Source organism: Nilaparvata lugens, unplaced genomic scaffold (genome assembly GCF_014356525.2).
Source record: "Nilaparvata lugens isolate BPH unplaced genomic scaffold, ASM1435652v1 scaffold5464, whole genome shotgun sequence".
NCBI lineage: Eukaryota > Metazoa > Arthropoda > Insecta > Hemiptera > Delphacidae > Nilaparvata > Nilaparvata lugens.
In genome coordinates, this window is record NW_024091293.1 from 1 (window position 1) to 18,576 (window position 18,576).

Here is an 18,576-nt window from a genome sequence, read left to right on the forward strand (position 1 = left end):
AGCCTTTTGCTGATGACAACCTGTCGTATTCGAATATGTAGTGCTCCACAGATTAAGAAAGTACTTAAACAAGTTAAAACTGCTGTCCCCTAAACAGTTTGGATTCAGGCCCGGCACTTCTACAAGTGATGCGCTTTTTTCTCTTATAAATGAAGTGCTGAATTCTGTGGATGAAGGATCCAGGGTATGTGGTCTGATTGCCGATCTTTCAAAGCTTTCTATCTTTTAAACATTGAAAATTTATTGAAAAAGATGAAATTATATGATTTTGAAGGCAAGGTTCTCAAGTGGTTCGTATCATACTTTGATGAGAGACATCAGCGGGTGGAAATACAGTCTCACTCTTCCGTGTATCAGTCGGAATGGTTACAGCTTTGGAGTGGGGTCCCTCAGGGATCAGTCCTTGGTCCTTTGCTTTTCCTTCTATATAACGACTTGCCACCACACCTTGAGCCAGCACACTGTGTTTCATACGCTGATGATGTAAGTATTTTATTGAAAAGTAACAGTCAGCATGATATGGAATCTGAAGTAGAAGAGCTCTTCAGAAACTAGAAGAATGGCTGGCCTCAAAAATATGTTGGTACTAAATTACAATAAGACTATGTAGATTCCATTCAGGACGGCTCGGGAAGCAGTATTGGATACGAGAGATGGAAACATAGGTTCAGCAAACGAGGCAAAGGTACTTGAGTAGTGCTGGACTCTGAACTCTCCTGGCGGCCTCATTTAGACCAGCTAAAAAGCAAACTAAACACCGGCAGTATTTGTTCTTAGAACCGTGAGGAAATGCTGGATGCAGGAACGCTTAGAAGTGTTTATTTTGCTGTGTTCCATTCTCTTTTTCATACGGTGTTATATTTTGGGGCAATTCAACTCATGCAATACATATATTCAGGTTTCAAAAGTGGGCAGTTAGAGTGATGGTGGGTGAATCTATTAGAGCAAGTTGTAGAGATTATTTCAAAGAGTTAAAGATTCTCCCACTACAAGGTGTATATATTTTGGAGGCTCTTGTTTTATTGATAGGAATAAAGATAGGTCAGTACAGGAGAGTTGTTTCACTCATACAATACCAGATATAGACAAAACCTCAGAGACGACATTCATCGAACTGGTATGTATGAGAGGGGGGTAAAGAGTGCAGGAATTCGGCTTTATAATTCATTGCAATACGCATAAAGGCTCTTACAGGTGAAAAGTTCAGAATTAAGGTGAGGGAGGAGTTGTTGCAGGTTTGTCCTTATTCCAGTGAGGAATTCTTTTTGCATTACGGAATGCAAAGATTGACGACTTAGATTATAATTGACAAATCCTTATACCCCTTTCATAGGTGGTCAGTGGGATGAAAAAAAAATGAAATGAAATTGAAAAATGTTAGTGGCTACCCTAATCAAGAAAATCAATCAAAATTAATTCTCATATTTCTTTAAAAAGGAATATTCACTAGAATGATATTAAATGTTTCAGCTGACGAGCCGACCCTGGCTCGGGCACTGCGTCGGCTTTTGCCAGAGTACCTGTGGCCGCCCCGTCGCGAGGCGGCGCAGTGGGCGACTTTAGCCGGCGGCGGGGACGATTCTGTCGACACCATGGACCTGTACAGGCTGTTCGAGAACAAAGACAACGGCTGTCAGGAGTCAACGGCTGCTACTAATGTATTGACCTACAATCAGCGGACCAAGTGAGTTCTCTAAATACATTGGGTTTCTTTCTTCTTTTTTTTTACTCCCTCCCCTACCCCTCATCAACGTCTTCCTCCTCCTCTCCTCCTCTTCCTCTTCCTCATCATCTTCCTACTTCTTCTCCTCCTCTTCCTACTTCTACTTCTCTTCTTCCTGCCCCCCCCCTCTTCCTCCTACTTCTCCTCCTCCTCATACTTCTACTCCTCTTCCTACTCCCCCTCTTCCTCATCATCATCCTACTTCTCATCCTCCTCTTTCTACTTCTACTTCTCTTCTTCCTTCTCTTTCTCCACCACCTCCTTCCCGGTCATGTGTTAATAGGAAGGATATTATTTTATATATTTTTCAGAGTCGACAGTTATTTGTTGAAACACTGCCGATTTATGTAGGTAGTCACATTATAATATTATACAGGGTCTGTATAATAAGTAACCGGACTGACCTCAGGAAATTTTTTATGGGCAAAATATGTACAATTTTCATTAGATATCTTCAAAGTCGTCCCTATTGGAGTCGATAACACGCTGATACCGGATTTTCAAATCCCTGAACGCTCCCTGGGAGTCGGCAACCTCTATGCTGTCTAGAGCCCTCGTCGTAGCACGTTGAACGTTTTCCAGAGTCCCGAACCGCGTCCCCTTAAGTCGTAATGGAGGATCCACGAATCTGCAATCCCCGGACGGACTCGATGAACCCGGGCGGTTAGTCACGGAGCACCTCTCTGTAGTACTGGTCGTTTACAGTTTGGCCGGGTGGCACAAACTCTTTGTGAACGGCCAGTACTACAGAGAGGTGCTCCGTCGACTAACCGCCCGGGTTCATCGAGTCCGTCCGGGGATTGCAGATTCGTGGATCCTCCATTACGACAATGCTCCGTCGTACTTGCCTGCTCTTCACCGAGCAGTTGGCCAAACAGTCGAGGGTAACGTTGCCACATCCTCCTTACAGCTCGGATATGGCACCACCGGACTTCTTTTTGTTCCCCAAGATCAAGAGACAACTTAAGGGGACGCGGTTTGGGACTCTGGAAAACGTTCAACGTGCTACGACGAGGGCTCTAGACAGCATAGAGGTTGCCGACTCCCAGGGAGCGTTCAAGGATTTGAAAATCCGGTATCAGCGTGTTATCGACTCCAATAGGGACTACTTTGAAGATATTCAATGAAAAATTGTAAATATTTTGCCCATATAAAATTTCCTGAGGTCAGTCCGGTTACTTATTATACAGACTATGTATTATCGTTATTCAAATTGCATTCAATCTTTATTCCCATTAATAATTCTTCATACTTTGTAAAACTCGTTGAATAATTCGCAATACTGTCATGTAAATTAGTTCACATTGAGTTTTTGGGCAGGTCTCTCCCGTGTTATTGGATGGACCATTAAATTGTCGGTCCCGGCTGAAATATGACAGTTGTAAGGCCCATTGACGACTTTAATTATATATTCAGGTGAGGTGAAACTTCCGTCAGGGACTCCTCAACAATAAAAGCCATACGAATATTATTATTGTTTTTTAATTTAAATTAGTGTATAAGCCAGTATGTATTGTAACTTACATGAATAAAGATCTCTAGTCTAATCTAATCCTTCTTTCATATTTGTTTCTTTGTCATGCTCTTCTCAATTTAATTTTCCATCATCATCATTGGAAGAGAAAGTGAACATTTCTAGTGATAAAACTTTTACCGAATATAACCTATAAAACTAAGTTTATATAGGAAGTGACATTGGGTATTACGGCGAGACAAAACATTCGAAATGATCTCTCTGCCAATAAAAGCTATAAGAATAAATATATGATCATAATCACCATCTTCATGTACTTTCAAATGATTCAGCGATCGGTATGTTTTGAATATAGATCGTTCCCTATTTGAAACAATATTTATGTTTTCATTCCAGACTAATGAAAGAGGAGAACTACTTCAACACCGATAAGGAAGTGGAAGAAGTGGACAGTTTTATAAAAGAGAACAATCTAGTCAACATTTTGTCGATGATCACAAACTATGTGAAAGTTGTGGCCCAGAAGTGGAATCTGCATTGGTCACCCGCTCTTATCGCTATTTACATCAAGGTGAATAATTATTATCTAGAATTAGTCTCAAATTTAGTAAATAAATTATTAGAAGAATTACTGTCAGTTACTCTTAGGTTCTATCAGTAAGGATTGTGTGGCATAGAGGACCTGGAGTTCTAACTCCGCCCTCAATAGAGGCATACAATTAATCAATCAATCTCTTCAAATCAAATTTTTTCATCTAAGTAGCGTAGAAATTCCAATACATATTCAATACATTCTATATTCACATAATGTTTCATTCATTCTTAAAATGACTGGGGAGGACCCAACAGCTCAGCTCAAAATACTGTTCCCTCCCTAAATTTTTTTTCACTATTTCAAAAAGTAGGTTATGCTTATTTGAATTTATAAACTTTTATCCAATTTTGAGAGCTAAAAATTAAAAACAATTAATTTTAATTTACAAAATGATCACTTTCCCCAATGTTGAAAGTGAACTTCTAGTTTAGACTATCATGTAACTTAATTGAAACACATTACCACCATACTTTGATTAATAATTGAATCAACTTTGGAGAAAGCGACCCTAAGTGCCGATTGCGTAGGACAAATTTATACGAAATTTCATTTCAAAATGGATTAAATCCATTTATCAAGGATCTTTTTTTATAGTCGGTGGTTCGTTCATTCTGAGTTTAAGCCACCAGCTGATTCAACACAGTTTAAGCTTTTACTGTAGAAAAGGCCTTGAATAAATCATTAGGTCAATTGAATAAAAGCTAGCAATTGCTAGTTGTAAGTACAGTAACTATATAACCACAGTATGGCCATTGACTGTCACGCTTTTGATTGGCTAGTTCGAACAGTGGTACAAACCCGCCATTAAGATTCCAAACTAACTTTATAGTGTAATCTTATATTCCATTGGAACTTATCATTAAGTGACACTATGGGCCGTTTCCGAGCTGGGATTTAGCTAAGTTCTAGACTTTGAACAACTGGAGTCAGAAACTTGGCTCTCCGAATGGGGCGTAGTCGCAGTTAAAGTCAGTCACGTTTAAATTAATTTCGAAAAACTATAAAATTTAACACAAATAAAATAAAGAGAAAATAGTGTAAAGTTTCATTTTTTTAATTATTTAGAAATGTTTAATTTCGCCAAGGAAAAACGTTTCCATTATAGAAATGAGAAAATAAAGATTGTCATAAAAACTGCGACTACGCCCCGTTTCGGGAAGCTAATTTTCTGACTCCAGCCTGTTTAAAGTCTAGAACTTAGCTAAATCCCGAGCTCGGAAACCGGCTTAAGTGAACTTATAACCATAAGTCTCTTGGTTATATAGTTGCTGTAGCTCTAAGTATTTTTCAAGCAAATGCTAGGATTCGAGTCAGTTGCATAACCTATTTGTATAGCTAGAACCAATGACTGTTGCTAGTCACTAGATTCTAGTTTGTATTCTTGAAATCGATCCAGTCTTCTTTTCCTAGTAGTTCCATAGCTAGTCCATCTATTTTCCTTCTCTCAATTCTGATGCTTCATTTATAAATAAAAGCATAAATAATGGATGCTTCATTTATAAATAAAAGCATAAATAAATAATAATTATTATTATTATTATTTATAAATGAGCATCTTCATTTAATATATATTATTATTATTATTATTTATAAATGAGCATCTTCATTTAATATATATTATTATTATTATTATTTATGCTTTATTTATAAATGAAGCATCACCTTTTAGTGCACCTCTAGATGATTAAGGGTTATATGCACCATATACGTTGAACGCTAACCCACGTTTACTTGTAGATATGGTTGCATTTATCATAATGCGTTTCATTTGGGGTTTAAACGAACAGCTGACATTTCTCCTTTTAAACCGAGTAGCTGCATGCTGGCCTTGAAGAATGAATTAGTTGTCTTCTTTTTTTATAAGGCTCATAAGCTAATCCATCTATTCCATCCTATTTGTCATCATATTCTTCTTCTAATTCTGACGCTCCTTTAATTTTAGAAGGTTAAATGACTGACTTATTATTGTGGTAGGTATACAAACTAGTCCGCCATCACTACCCGGAGGCCTGCGAGTGGCAGCCGCTAGACATGGCTTCGGGGCGGGCAGTGCTGTTGTACGGCGAGCTGCTATTGGACCGTTGGCTGGCCAATGGCAAGCAGCGATCGGCGCCCAGTCCGCTAGCGGGCTCTCTGTTCGGCGGAGACTTCTCGTCGCTCACTTTCGGCAACCTGTCTGTTCTATGTAGTGAGTTGGGCGACGAAGATGCTGAGTTTGTGGTGAGTTGTAGTTGATGTTCAGTACGCACACTTGACCCAGTCGCTGGTCCAGTCTGGTAAGCTTGGACGTGTTGTCATGCATGCCATCCACACTGCAATTAATAATGGGCTATTACTTTACTACTACTAGGCTTAATAATAATGTATAATACTTACTGAGTCTCTATGCTTATAATTATATTATGATTCTGAATTGATACAGGTGTGTACGTATAGTTATTAAGATAGTATTCAATGTTATATCATAAGTTTTCTTTAACAAAATAGCATGCCTTGTCTCTCGTTTAGATTCTGAGTGCACCAGGCGGCTCGGCTTGCTTCTTATGTATTATAAGAGAAAAGTAATGAGCGATTTTTATGGCGCCAATTGATGCGTCTTCCAATTGAATGCACGGAGTATGCAGATATTAATGATTTTTCTTTAAAACTATTCTACACTTAGTTTTTCTGAAAACGGAGACTATGCCGGTTTCTCAGTGATCCACCAAAACATTAGAAGTTATAGAGAAATATAGATGAGTTACAATTATTCTACAGAGCCTCAAACATCGTTTTAGTTGCATAATATTGACTGAGGCATGGCTAAATGACGAGAGTGACCTCTTGGAAATCCCGGTATACGCTCCTCAGGTCTTACAATAGCCTCAACCAGTGCGATGGTGTGGTCGTATACATCGACTGTGATCTCTCAGTAACTTGCAGAGAGCTTCAGCTGGGCGGTCTGGCCACCTGTCTATCGATAAACTTTGACTGGGAGGGAACAACCACCCTGTGAAGTCCTTGCGGTGTATCGAAGTCCCAATCCAGCTTACCTCTTTTCTTGAATGCTCTAGATAATTATCTCAAAGAGTCAAGGAATGGGGTAATGCAAATACTTGCTGGAGATCTAAACTGCAATATCATAACGTTGTCCCAGGTTCCATAGAGGAAAAATTCATTGACGTGATGAATGAAGCAGGACTAACAGCAGCATAGACAAGGTGACAAGGCCGGCCAGCAACACTTGCATAGACCATTTTTTGTTAAATTGCCACTATCATTTAACGCCTCAGCTGCTATTCTCCAACTGCTGTGTCCGACCATTATGCCATATGTTTGAGTATTCTATCAAATAAGGATGTAAAAACCACAAATAAAGATGAGTATTTCTCCAAGGTAGATTGGACAGGAATTCAAAATGCTCTCTCATTACAGAATTGGGACTCCATCTGTGATGAATCTGATGTGAGTGTTGCAACACTCCTTTTATAGAAACTCTTCAGAATACAATAAAATTGAATACTAGAAGAATTCGTGTAAATCCATGGACACCTTTTTATTTGGCTCAAATGGTCTATCGTAATTTGCCCGCTGAGATAAGAACTGATATGGATGAATGCAGTGTGGCTGCATTCAAGCGTAAGGTGGAGGGGTGGCTATACCGCCTGGGCTGGGAGTCGTCAGAAAGCCTGCTTCAGTCTGTTTATTGGCACTAAGATCTTCTCTATTAATTGATAGCTTTTCTTATACATACATAGATTTTTTTCATTTTTGAGAGCTTATAAATTTTCATAACTTACCTTTCTTCTCTTTATATTTACCACATACTTTATTTAATCGTTTATAGATTTACACATCTTCATTACTATATTCTTTCAATAGTCACTGTGGAATCGGCTGGTTTCTGTTCCTCGGTAACTTTTTATATGAAAGCTACCATTATTTTTTACAATAGTTATACAAATATATTCCACTCATGCAATCTCAAGAATTTATTCATATTCCAATTCTCGAATCTGTATAATATATATGTTACTCTTTTCAATCTTTTTCTGTTTATGAAGTTTCGTCAATGTACAATGTAATAGGTAATTTTAATTTCATAATTATAATACAAACTATCTTATACTTACCTTCTTCTTGTTAACGTCGGACATTCTATTACCTATAATTATAAATTATGAATAGACTATTGGCTACCCACTGTAACAGGAACCCACCCCCTACACTCGGACGAATAGTCTTGTAGGGGTATTCCAGTAAAACATGCTCTGTATTACAATGTAATCTGTTTTTTGTATGGAATAAAGAATATTTTGAATTTGAATTTGAATTTGACCAGTGCCTCATCAAGGCCAGTAGCAAGTCAGGTAGCGAGCGACATATCCATGACAGAATCTGAACTAAAAGGCACACCATAAACAAAAAGTATACCAATAACAATTAATTGACCGAGCGAAGTGAGGTCTAAGTTTCAAGTCGACGGTTTGGGATTTCTCTTAATGTTTAAATGTTTGAATGTTTAAATGTTTTTATGTTGCGCATTTACGGCGAAACGCGGTAATAGATTTTCATAAAATTTGACAGGTATGTTCCTTTTTAAATTGCGCGTCGACGTATATACAAGGTTTTTGGAAATTTTGCATTTCAAGGATAATATAAAAGGAAAAAGGAGCCTCCTTCATACGCCAATATGAGAATAAAAATCAGACTATAGAATATTATTAATCATAAATCAGCTGTCTAGTGGACTATAATACTACCCGTTCAAAAACATCGAACATCTTGAAAATTGTATCTTTCCATCATCGTTGTAGACAGTTGCAGCCAGACCTGATAACAGCGCTCACACTCACATTCCGGGACGACACGTCACGGTACGATGTAGGACAGAAAGCTCTATGTTTATTTAGGATTTTTTCTAGACATTTTTAATTGATAAATTATTTATTAATTCTTTTGAAAACATAACAACAGGTCAATGTAACTCACTGAGCGCGAGGTCTACTGTTCACAGAACTACTAGTAACTATTAGACCTACAGCAACTCAATTTCACAGAAAAAAAAGCAAGGCAGAACATTGGTTCACAAGTGTGGAAGGATGATTTGCCAGCGCTGACCTTCATTGGCCTTCGCTCGACGAAAATCGGAGCGATGACCAGCAAAGGCCAATATGAAGGCCAGCGATGTGGGCACCCATCCACACTCTGGCGCGCTGGTTGTCATTTGTAAGCATTGGGCCAACGTGTGGATGTGGCATAAGTATTTATTCATCTATTATTTTGTTTACTCATTTACTCGTCTATTTTCATTCATTCTGTGCGAAAATGAAGCTTAGGCCGGCTACTAACGATACTACAAGTCTGTCGAATATCATCAAGTTGTGTCATCGGCGAGAGGCCGAATAAAATCTTCAAGGCTAGGTTTTTGTTTCTTCGTTTATTTTCTTCTCCAATCTGAGGTTAAATTATTTTTGAATCAATAAAATTTGTTATTTCTCAATGGTTTATTTATTGTTATTGGCTGTTGATTTTATGTTAGAAGCTGCAATCAAACAGCTGTTTTTCGTTTGAAGACATGCCTGTTCAGACATGTTTGACAGACTTGTCCTTTCGTTAGTGGCTGGCAAAACATGCATGTTGGTTCAATTTATTTCTATTTGTTAACATTCTTTTTCGTTTAATTATTTCGATGTTACATAAACATTGAAGATGCTTGATTAAATGTGAGGTGACAACCTTGGGGTTTATTAAAAAATAAAGGCAGAATCCCATTCAGCAATGCCATGGTATTTATCTTCTTCTATATACCGTGAGCAATACCGTAGTCAGTGACCGGTACAATAAAAATATAACTCCCATGTGTTTTAATGGAAATATTCATTTTCAGAGCGGCCGAGCGTGTATGAATTAGAACTTATTAGAACTAATAGAATTTGTAGGAATATTCTCACTGTATCGGATACGTTCACTGATACTGATATGTGCAAATATACCTTTAAAGGTAATTTCTTTGATAAACAAATGAAGCTCTACTAGAGGACCTGGGAACTGTATTCTTCACTCAAGACAAGAATTTTTCAATTCTAATTATTTAAAAAACTAAGAAAATTATTAAAACGGATTCTAAAAGTAATTATTATTGAACGAAAATCCTAAATTAATGCTGTAAATCACCCCGAAGACTTCTGCTACTGCAGACATTGACAACAGGGTTAACAGCTAGATGGAAATTCGATCAGATCTGCTATCCAAAAATTAGTTGCCAGCCCGGGAATCGAACCCGGTACCTCCCAATTGCTAGTCAGGAATGCTTACCCTTACACCAAACTGACAATCTCTGGATATCAGCGCTCATATTATATAAGAAGCCATAGCGGCCAACCAGTTACAGATGGAATTAAATAGAGAATAGGGAATAATTATATATTAATTAACATTTGAATAAATGCATTCTCTATTTAATTCCATCTGGATTCTAAAAGCTTCTCAAAAATACACCCAATGTCGGCGAGGTTTTTTTTTCATTACATTATTCCAGTATTTTAAATTTTTTCTCGACCAAGAAAGGTTGAAAGACTGAAAATTATTGTTATCTACATGTTTAGCTAAGTACTAGTGTGTATGATAGAAGATATAATTAATATGATATTATAATTGCTTATTGATAATTGACTATTTTCAAGTGCTTGTGTATTACCTGTTTTCCACCAAGAACAACTTGGAAATCAAATCAAATTTTTATGTTGGCTTAGCGGAAGACTTGAGACTTTGATACGAATCAACGTGTTTAAAGCTATTTAGCACACCGTGCGAAACGAGCCTGCAGGCTACAAGTCTAGCATTCCTTATCGGAAAGTTTATAGTATGAGGAAGATGACCCAAGTCTATGAGCATGAGCCGAAAATTAAAATCTGGAAAGAGCCATCGAAACACGTTGTGACGTGCATGCAGCTACTTACACTGAACGCAACCAGTGCATGCATGTAGTGTGAGTGCTTCTATTTCTCTTTCCATAGTTTGTTTATCATCTACACGCGTGGTCATGCACAACCAAGTGTTCACTTGCACTTATACGCATTCAATGTGATCACACCCTAAGGTGATCTTTCAATAATAATAATAATAATAATTCATTATTGTATATAAATACTATAATCATAATACAATTATGACATTGGAGGAAAAACTAGGCTGAGCCTGTACTATTTCTCTCCAAAAATTTTGATAAAATGTTAATATTGTCCAAAAAATAAGGTTATGTAATCACACACTGATTCGTTACTTGATTTTCAATCCATGACTTTCCAATATGTATCAATTAATTTATTTCTATATTTTCCAGGTTCGCTGTTACTGGTTGGAAGCCATAATGTATTTGCACGTGAAGAGTCGCGATGCTGTAATGATTGCACTGGAACGCTACCTGGCGGACGGTCGGTGTTGCGGAGTACACCTAAAACTCAAAAACGTCGCCAACAATTTCCATATCGATGAGGACAACGTAATGCGTCTCTACAACACGCTCAAACGCAATGAGGAATTGGATAAGGTTATCTAAAATATATATGGATTTCAGTTTGTCATTCATGATAGTGCATTGTCAAGTAGTGAAGGTTTTATTAATTTACTAAAAAACCTTTTTATTTATTAATTTAAAACATTATCAATTATTTCGGTACATAGTAGTGCATGCCAAGTAGTAAAGCAAATCAAAATCAAATCAGTTCTATTTTGCTCAATTAATTAATTTAAAAACTTATTTATTTATCAATTACTAAATCTATTTATACATTGATTGATACAATAACATCATTCTCAACTATAAGTGATAGGGAAAGAAACAACAGGCTTAAAGCCCAAAACTTTTCCTTTCCAAAATTTGGATAGAAATTGTCCAAAAATAGGTTATGTTTATCACTTCATAAGTTTTATCAAATTTTGAGATCAAAATAAAAACTAGGAATTTAGAATTTAGATAACTTTTCTTTACTTATACACTACTTTTTCACACTTACTTTACTTCACTACATTTTTATTCATTACTAAATAAAAAAATAAATTTATTTCCTCCTCAAATTACAAATTACATATTTAATACTGTTGCTTTTTATTTACTTACTCATTTTGATAATTTATTCGAGAACCGTAAACGAAACCAGCCTTTTGGGATTGCATGCCTGTTATTTCCATCCTAGTCTTAAAACATGATATTATCATTTATGTAATAATTCTTCATTCAATATTGACTTGTAAGGCAGATGCTATGTCGAAATCTCTGAGGGTACAGTTTTGTTTTTGTAAATAAATTTGAATTTGAGGCAATACATTTGATTTGATTTGGATTAGCATCACCAAGGTGGAGATTGGATCTTGTGAAGTATACAAAAAGACTGTACAATTAGCATTATTTTGGCTGTGAATAATATAGAAATTTATCAAAGTATCTAAGGTATTCTATAAGATCAACTTTATTAAGAGATCGAAGGTATCAAATCAAAAATTGTTGTAGGTAAATTAATTGCGAATAAAAGGTTTAGTTGAATCAAACTTAAATTGAATCTCGTGTATCAATTTTACTGTTTCTTTTTCCATAAAAAATGAATGTGATTTGGAATAACGTATAGGCAATCAATCACATACTAATTATTGATAATTTCATCCAAAATTTATAAATTCGGGTTTTAATTAATCCACACATTCTTGTAATTCAAGTTGTATCCTTTTTTGGTGTAGGTCTACTCTTAACAGTCTGATTTCTAAACTTGAAACTATTATTTGAAATAATAATTTTGTATCATTGAATCAATAAAATAACTTTTAGTGAAGAATTTTTGATTAATCAATAAGTCTTATAGTTCGAATCAATTAATTTTTGTTTTAGGAGAATGTCTGCTCTGCTGAGCAGAGAAGAAACACTATTGGTTCTTATAGGAACAAAACTTTAGGAGTTCATACATTCGCAGTCTGTCAATGTATAAACACTCCGTCAGATCCAATGCTATTTTTTGTACACAGTAGTACAGAAGTTCATCGGAAATCAGTGCTCTTTTATTAAATAACAAGATGGAAATGATTGAAAGTCAAATATTACTATATTATTCCATTTCTAATCTTATATATTGGAATATAAAACAAAGATGCAATGAAAGTGACTGTAAAAAAAGAAAAAAAGTCAGTTAGTTTTTGATTCACTGTGGAGCACCACTCTGAACAAAATTCACAGCAACTTCTGTTGTACAGGTCAGTAGCATCATAGTGAAGAGATAGCATAAGAAGACATCGCATATTTTAAGGGGTTTATGTTCCAAATTCCACTGTTAACTCAAGCTGAGAGTCCACGTAGCTCTCTTTGGTGAAGCTATGTGACACTGTGACGCTGACATCATAGTGAAAAGATAGCATAAAAAGATATATCATGGTATAGAGCGTTTTTGTTCCTAATTCCACTGTAAACTTGAGCCGATAGTCCACGTAGCTTTCTTTGGTGAAGCTCAATCGGCATGCGTTGATAAAAATCTGTTTGAAATTTGGAACATAAATGACCTATTCCATGGTATATCTGTATGGTAGCATATAGTTGCATAACTTGCTCTTTGGTGAAGCTATGTGACGCTCAATCGGCATGAGTTTAAAAAAAATCGCTTTGAAATTTGGATCATACATGGCCTATTCCGTGGTATATCACCTTATGTTATCTTTTCTCTATGTTTCACAGTTTATGTTATCTTTTCTATACAGTTTAACATAAGTTTTGGTTTATATAGTTCCATACAGTTTTCAATTTTATTCCGTGGTTGATTTGGAACTTGTTGAATGGTATTATAGCCACCTCTAATGCCTAAAAATTGAGAATACTGGAAAGTAGTGCAATAAAAATCTTGTTCTAGTGAGATTGAATTTTTGAAGTCAGTGGAATTAACTTCGTTAGAAGATCGTTGACTATACTTCGTGTAAATCTTCTTGAGACTTGGAGGAATTTGCGGCGCAGAGAAGTGGAGGGAGATCAGCCAATTGCAGTGATTGATTGAGTCATAGGTGGAAGCGTAGTTGTCAATTTGTCGAATAGAGTCAGTTGTGTCTGTGATTGCAGAGAGGAAACTTCCTAAGTTCAACTGAGCGCTTGAATACTCACTGGAAATTAGAGAACGCTGGCCGGTACACAACGGTAACATAGCCGCCGTTGTATCCCTGCCGCTGTATGCCTTCTCTGCTGCGCATGTCCATCCCAAGTCCGAAGTTAATTTGAACAGAGTATAGATATTTGATGACAATCCACTAACTACGATCATAGCCTATATATGAGGGAGTGCCTCAGATGTGCGAGATTTCAATTTGTCTAGTGTATCAAAATGTCCTTGATTGTTCTGTTCAATTAAATTTTAAAGGTAAAAAGAAATATCAAAAGGTTAATATTATTTGAAGTGTGTTGATCATTTAAGATAAAAAAAAACACAAATAATGAATAGTTGAGATACTTGCACATTTGAGATATTGCACTTACTTAAGAATTAAGTGTTTGTTTTTCGGTAATTCTTCAAAATTATATTTTTAATATGTGAATATTTCCTATTTTAGTTATAATAATGTGAAATATTTCTTCTATGTTTAGTTCTGAATCATCTAAATTTGAAAATCTACTTTGTGAAAATACTTGAGGACTGAACATTTTGTGAATTGAAGAACTACAAGACTCAACCTATTTCGGACTATGTGTTATCTAAATTTGAGAGAGGAATAGCACAAGGTTACCTTATTTTTTACTCTCCCTATCATTTTGATAATGTACTTATTGTATAGATGAATAAAAAAGAATGACACCCAAATATGATACTACATTATGATGTAGTGTATATAATGCATATATTTTTGAATGAAATAAATAAATAATTTGTTGTTTTTTTGTACTCATGTGTACGTAATCCATGTATATTTGACTGAAATAATATATTTTTTGTGTTTTTCTACTCAGGTAACAGACCTTTTCGCCCGTGGCGATCACTCTGCAGCCTGTGGCATTCTGGAGCAATGCCTGCAGCCCAGTAGTCCACTGCTTGCAGCCGACTGTGTAGATCCACTGCTCGACCGCTGCACCCAGTATTCGTTGCTGCTTGACTCACTGTTCGAGCGAGGCCAACACGCGCAATGCCTCAACTGGTGCGAGATGGCAGCACATGAGGCACTCACTCACTACAGGTATTTCCGCTACACTGTACAAAAAACATCTTTGATCTTTTGAATATGGACTATGTTGAAACACGTGAAGTTACGTATTTATCCATTTGTTGTTTACTCATTTACATATTGCTTGCTGATAGTGTAGCGAAAAATACTGTACGCTACTTGGCCGTGAATGTATCTTGCAGGGCTTGCATGAAATGCCAGTCGTGGCTGAGGCCTCGACTGGAAACATCATGTTTGCCCTACAAACGGCCACTTCCCGGCCATGTGACTAGGATAACTCATCACTTTATAAAATAATAAAGCTGTCGAAAGCTTTTGACACGGTTTCTCACAAATTCCTACTAGATAAACTCTTATTCTATGGGTTTCAGTCCAGATCCATAAGGATGATTGAATCATATCTCAGCAATCGTTTTCAGAAAGTTGCATTCAATGGATCAGAATCTCAGTACTTGCCTGTCTCTCATGGGGTTCCTCAGGGGTCAATATTAGGTCCAATACTATTCCTAATCTACATTAATGACCTCCAACTATAGTTGACCCTCCAGCTAAGAGTTATCTTTTTGCTGATGATCTTTGTGTGTTTCTGAGCACGCCAACAGAGGCTTCACTGAATGCTGCTGCACAAGAGGTGACTCAGTCAATTGAGAGGTGGTGCAACTCAAACTTGCTGTGCGTGAACTCCAACAAGGTTCAAGATTTGAGATTCACTTATAATAGGAGACTGCTGGTGGTAGATGCGGAAAAGGAAGCCAAATTTCTGGAATTCACTCTGGACAACTGTTTGAGTTGGTCCAGGCACATTGATAAAACCGCTGGAAAGCTTAATAGAGGAATATTTATATTAAGAAAGTTAAGGACTTGTGTCAGTGTTGATGTTCTAAAGGTAGTTTACTTTGCTCACATTCAGTCACACCTGTCTTATGGTGCTGTACTGTGGGGTCAAAGGCATATAGCTCAAAACTATTTCGTATTCAAAGAAAGGCAATCAGGCTTATTTGTGGTCTTCCAAAACGCGCTCAGTGCAAAGAGAGCTTCAAAGAATTAGAAATACTGACATTTCCCTCTATTTTTGTTCTTCAGTGTCTGACCTATGTGAAGGAGAATTTGAATGGTTTTGTTGAGCAGGGAGTATCCCATGAGCATCAGACTAGAGGCAGGAATAATTTGATCACCAGCCGCTACGAGTATTCTAGCACGCAAAAAACATTTCTATTCATTGATATGAAGCTTTTTAATATGCTCTCTGAACAATTTAGAGGTTTGCAAAATCTAGTTTTCAAGCAGAGGCTGAAGATATTCCTAATCAGTAACCCCATTTACACTTTCCAGGAGCTCTATGAACTGGCTAGGACTTTGTAAAATTATTAATATTATGTTGAGGTACCTACATTAAGTAAATACTGTATCAACTACTGCTACTTTTCATTTATGTTTGTTCGTTTTTATTTGTGTGACTGCATTATATTTCAAGACCAGATCTTATATTTGAATATATATATATATTTTTTAATATCTTTCTTGTTTGGACATGATATTAATATATCATGATATTGTAGATCTTTTAGAATAGTATCTTCCATTATTGTATTGTATGTGTGACATTTGCTGTACATTGTGACTGAGGTAATGCTTCTGAGGACCTCAGAAGCGGTTGCATTAAAACTTATTCTATTCTATTCTAAAACGACTAGTTTACCGATTGACAGACGAAACGTAAGACCGGTTACAGAGCTTGACCGACCGTCAGTGCGTACGTCAGTCGCGCTTGTCTCTTGCATAAATATTCCATGTATCCGTACAGAGCAGGACTGCGCACGGTCAGTACAATGCGTACGAAGACCATGGGTCGAGCTCGTGTGCATCCATTCCATCGGTCGACTGAAGCGCTATTCACACAAATAGGAGCTTTCAAAGCTGATCAGGAGCCCGATCGCACCATAACAACTGTGCTGGCACCACTGCCCGACAATGAGATGATATTGAATGGAATAAAATAATGAATGAATTTAATTAATAAAGATGTCATATTTGAAATTAGAATTTTTCTATACATTTCTTTAAATATTTTCAACTTTCTCATTTAAAAATCATATTATTTTTATCTACATTATTTGGTCTTTAGCTACCTTAAAGTGACAACAATATTCTTTTCAATAAATTGTCATACATGAGCTCGAAATAAGTTCGGACGTTTCAAGTTGTGTTGTAATTTTGCAGATAACTCATTAAAACTTCTTATGGTTATTATGAAGTAGTTAGAAAATTATTATCTCCATCCTCAAGCAATGATGTATATATGGTGCTGAATTTCCTTGAAATGGGAACATCGTGTGAACTTTATATCTACGTCTTTTGTTCCTCCGTTCATCAAGATAATAAGCTGCAATTAAACAATTGTATACGCGCCCATTTTGTGAGTCAGATCAGTTCGTTTGTCAGGAGAGCTCTGAATCTAAAAAAAATGGATGCGTATGGTCAGGATGGTACATACACACTGACGGTTGGTCTAAACCACGGTATTTAGATGAAAACGGTAGGGGTCATGAAATGTGTGCGCAGTGGCCAACCAGCTAGATTGTGTCATCGCCACCAACCGAGGTTTTTAACACCTAGTAGAAATTTATGAAACGTATTTTGTTAAAAACAGCTGATTGGATATAAAATGACGTCAGCTACACCGGAAATTTAGCACAGAACATGCGCGTGACACCTACCGTCTTCTTCTATATACCGTGGTCTAAACAAAGCAAAAAGCTACACTACACTCTAGAGCGCTCAGCACTCTAAGTAATTGGGAAACGTGGAGGTCAATTCAGCAGTAATGTTTGAGAACTCAAGTTGAAATTGTTTCTGCTTGTCTGTGTTTAGGGCAACCGACGACACACACCCCTCCCGCGCACGCTGGCTGCCCTCCTAACCAACACACTGATCGCCTTACCGCTCTGCATTGAGGAGGGTGATACCCGTCTGTTGGAGCAGCTGCCACATGCACGCCTAGTGCGCCTCATCCAGACGATGGCATCTGTCATCTGCGTGCAGATGGAGGCGGCTGCAGCAGATGGGGCCGGCGGCGGCGGTGGGGGTGCTGAGATCCCCCTAGGCACGGTGGCACCCTGGGCGGTCATCTACCACGTGGTCAAGTGTGATGAGCTGAAGACTGGTCGTGTCACCGACGATGATGACGTCAGCGCGTCGCTAAATGTCCTGCTGACAGCGCACGAGTATCTGGGAAAGAGGTGGGTTGCACGTTCACTTCATCCAGGTGTCAGTTGAGCGAGGTTCAGTCCTGGTAGAAAGTTTAACTGTTGGACGAGACACGATTCACTTCATTCAGGTCTCAGTTGAGCGAGGTTCAGTCCGGGGAGGTAACTCACCTGTTGAAGACAAGATTCACTTCATACAGGTCTCAGTTGATCGAGAATCAAAAAATGACCATTTTTTGTGTATTGGAATATGGGCTTAAGACGTACACTCAACAATAAATTTTCCATTTTTCGACCGAATTTGGCTTATGATGCATGATTTTCGACCGCCTTGACGAGCCGAGAAGAATGAAGTGTAGTACGATGAAATCTGAGCATTGTGTCAAAAGTTATAAGTGTTTGAAATTTTGAACGT

General features: G+C 37.2%; 1 protein-coding gene across 1 annotated transcript; it reads left to right on the top strand.

Moving 5' to 3' along the window:
- Positions 1-1,470: 1,470 nt before the first annotated feature.
- LOC120355993 (calcineurin-binding protein cabin-1-like) lies at positions 1,471-17,875 on the top strand (the record flags this gene model as incomplete). Its single annotated transcript, XM_039444768.1, is given in 6 exon segments — positions 1,471-1,684; positions 3,594-3,768; positions 5,767-6,012; positions 11,117-11,323; positions 14,744-14,967; positions 17,827-17,875. Coding segments are annotated over 6 exon segments (993 nt in total).
- Between the last annotated feature and the right edge of the window lie 701 nt (positions 17,876-18,576).